Raw genomic sequence first — 2,301 nt, forward strand, 5'->3', positions numbered from 1 at the left:
CATTTCTCTGGCCTTTTTCTTTACTTCTTCGTCTTCCGAAGAGTCTTCTTTGGGCCTTAGCCTTTTCATTTTCTTGCCGATTTCGGGCTCGGCTTCATTTTTGGAGACGTTGTCCACGGCGGGTTGTGTCTCTACTACAGTTGGGGGTGAGGCTTCGCGCGATTCTGCAGCTGGGCTCGGCTCTTCGTCGATGGCGTCCATCGTATTGATATCGTCATCGGTGTCGATTTCGCTTTTTTCTTCCTCCGACTCGGGCAGATAGGAGTCATCGTCAGATATTACGATTTCTATGTCGTCGATCGCGGGATTAGTCGATGTAATAAATTCATTATATAGCTCGATCGAGCTGTCAACAGAAAGGTTTGATGATTCGGCTAAATCATTCTCTTCTTCTTCTTGTGTTGTCACCTGCGTGACAACACTTTCTGGGGGGGGAATATCACTCATATTGCCGTAAGGCAGTGAACAAATAGTTCATAAGATATAAGAAAATTCTACTTAGACGACTCTGTTTTTTTTCCACCGACTGACCGCTGTCAGTACGGCTTACTGGGTGCCGTCCCAGGTACCTCGCGGTAGTTCACTCCCTGTATTCACAGTGAGGGATCCTCTTCCTGTTTCTCACACCTCAGGAGCAGGGGCCGTTTCTGTCCGACCTTGTCAAATGTCAAGGCCTTACAGTGTCATCCCTGACGACACACTGAGGTGATCCCGAATTCTTCGCAAACGCGAAGCTATTATAGCCTCCGCGAGGAGCCTATAAAAACAGCTCCTCGACGGTTTAACTAGTAACAACCTCGCATCCGCTTTTCGCTAATATGTAGGACAAGTGCCTATGCCACACTCGGTGTCTTACCCACCGGGAGCTGAAAAGCTCCGTTGACAATAGGTCAGTCGCCCCCACCTAAGCACGCTTCTCTCTCACGTCCGTACTGTTCGGCTGCTCGAGTCGAACTGACTATCATTCAGATTATCTCTCTCAAGCCCAGGTCAAAAATACTTTTATCTTTTACTCGAGCTGATTATACAATCGGGATACCCGTTGAAGTGACAGGTTTGGAACTACACAATGAAACCATAAACAAGTGGGCGGTTCAGTGTGGTTATGGATAACTAGAAATATAACAGACCAGAGTAATTTTATTTATGTATTAGTAAATTTACAATGTAACAAGGGAAAATACAGGTAAAAAATCCACTTGTAAATAATTAAATATCGAAGACAGACGCAATTTTCATATATGTACCTACTAGAAACACGCATATGTATATTTTCGACAACAATATTAATTAGGATTGTAAATTTTTAAATAAAACAAATTTAACAAAATGGTATATAGCAAGATATTTATTTTGAAATCACAGTATTGATGAATTCGTTTTATTGTCACTTTTTTAGGAATAAATTGGCTGTCATAGTTAATTAATAATAATCTGCAAATAAAGATCTGTATCCGACCGATTTTCTTGCCACTGTTTATATAATTTTCTCTTCTCCCTCTCTTATTTTTGATTGAACGTCGTTGGACCATCACCAGGTTTCTTTATTCTCAAACTTCTTTCCTGACGTTTTTCTAAGTATTTCAATAGCAGTATCTCTAATGATACTGGCCATCTTCCTCCAGACATTCTTTCAGACAGACCTGTTTTTTCTTTTAACATCCACCACTTGATTTTTTGTGTCTCTCCAATATTTTAGTTTAGTTTCGCTTTTTCGATGTTCAGCACAAGCAACTTATGTTGTTAGCTTACTGTCTCACTTACTATTACCTTGCAGTCCTTACATTCATGTGTATAATCTTTTTTTGTCGTAAAATAATCTATTTGGGATTGATTTTGTCCACTTTTGTATGTGAAAAGTCGAGTTTCTCTCTTTCAAAAGAATGTGTTAACAATGGCCATATCTAATACTGTTGCTAATTCAAGCATATCTTCTCCAGCTTCACTTCTAGTTCCAAAGCCTAGTCCTTCGTGTACTGCTTCATGTCCTGTCTTGGATTCGCCCACATGTGCATTAAAATCGCCTCCTATTATAACTTTCTCCTCTGGTGGGATATCACTCAATATGTCTCCTAATTAATCTCTTTTTTTTTCATTCTCACCCAGCTTTGTTTGAGGAGCATACACACACATAACATTCAATACTTCTTTATCAATTACAAATTTCATTGAAATTATTCTATCAGTCGTTCTTACAACTTCTACTACGTTATCTTTCATTTCACTATCAGCAATTATAGATACCAACTCCATTCCTAGTGTTACTTTTCCCTACATACCACAATTTGTATCCTTCACCTA

General features: G+C 39.6%; 1 protein-coding gene across 1 annotated transcript; it reads right to left on the reverse strand.

The window, feature by feature from the left end:
* Positions 1 to 1,875: 1,875 nt before the first annotated feature.
* LOC140452635 (uncharacterized) lies at positions 1,876 to 2,253 on the reverse strand. Its single transcript, XM_072546955.1, has 2 exons — positions 2,103 to 2,253; positions 1,876 to 2,045 (listed from the first exon to the last, which is right to left on the reverse strand). The coding sequence occupies exons 1-2, from the start codon at positions 2,251 to 2,253 to the stop codon at positions 1,876 to 1,878; spliced, it is 321 nt and encodes a 106-aa protein (XP_072403056.1).
* Between the last annotated feature and the right edge of the window lie 48 nt (positions 2,254 to 2,301).

The sequence above is a fragment of the Diabrotica undecimpunctata genome, chromosome 11, assembly GCF_040954645.1.
Source record: "Diabrotica undecimpunctata isolate CICGRU chromosome 11, icDiaUnde3, whole genome shotgun sequence".
Classification (NCBI taxonomy): domain Eukaryota; kingdom Metazoa; phylum Arthropoda; class Insecta; order Coleoptera; family Chrysomelidae; genus Diabrotica; species Diabrotica undecimpunctata.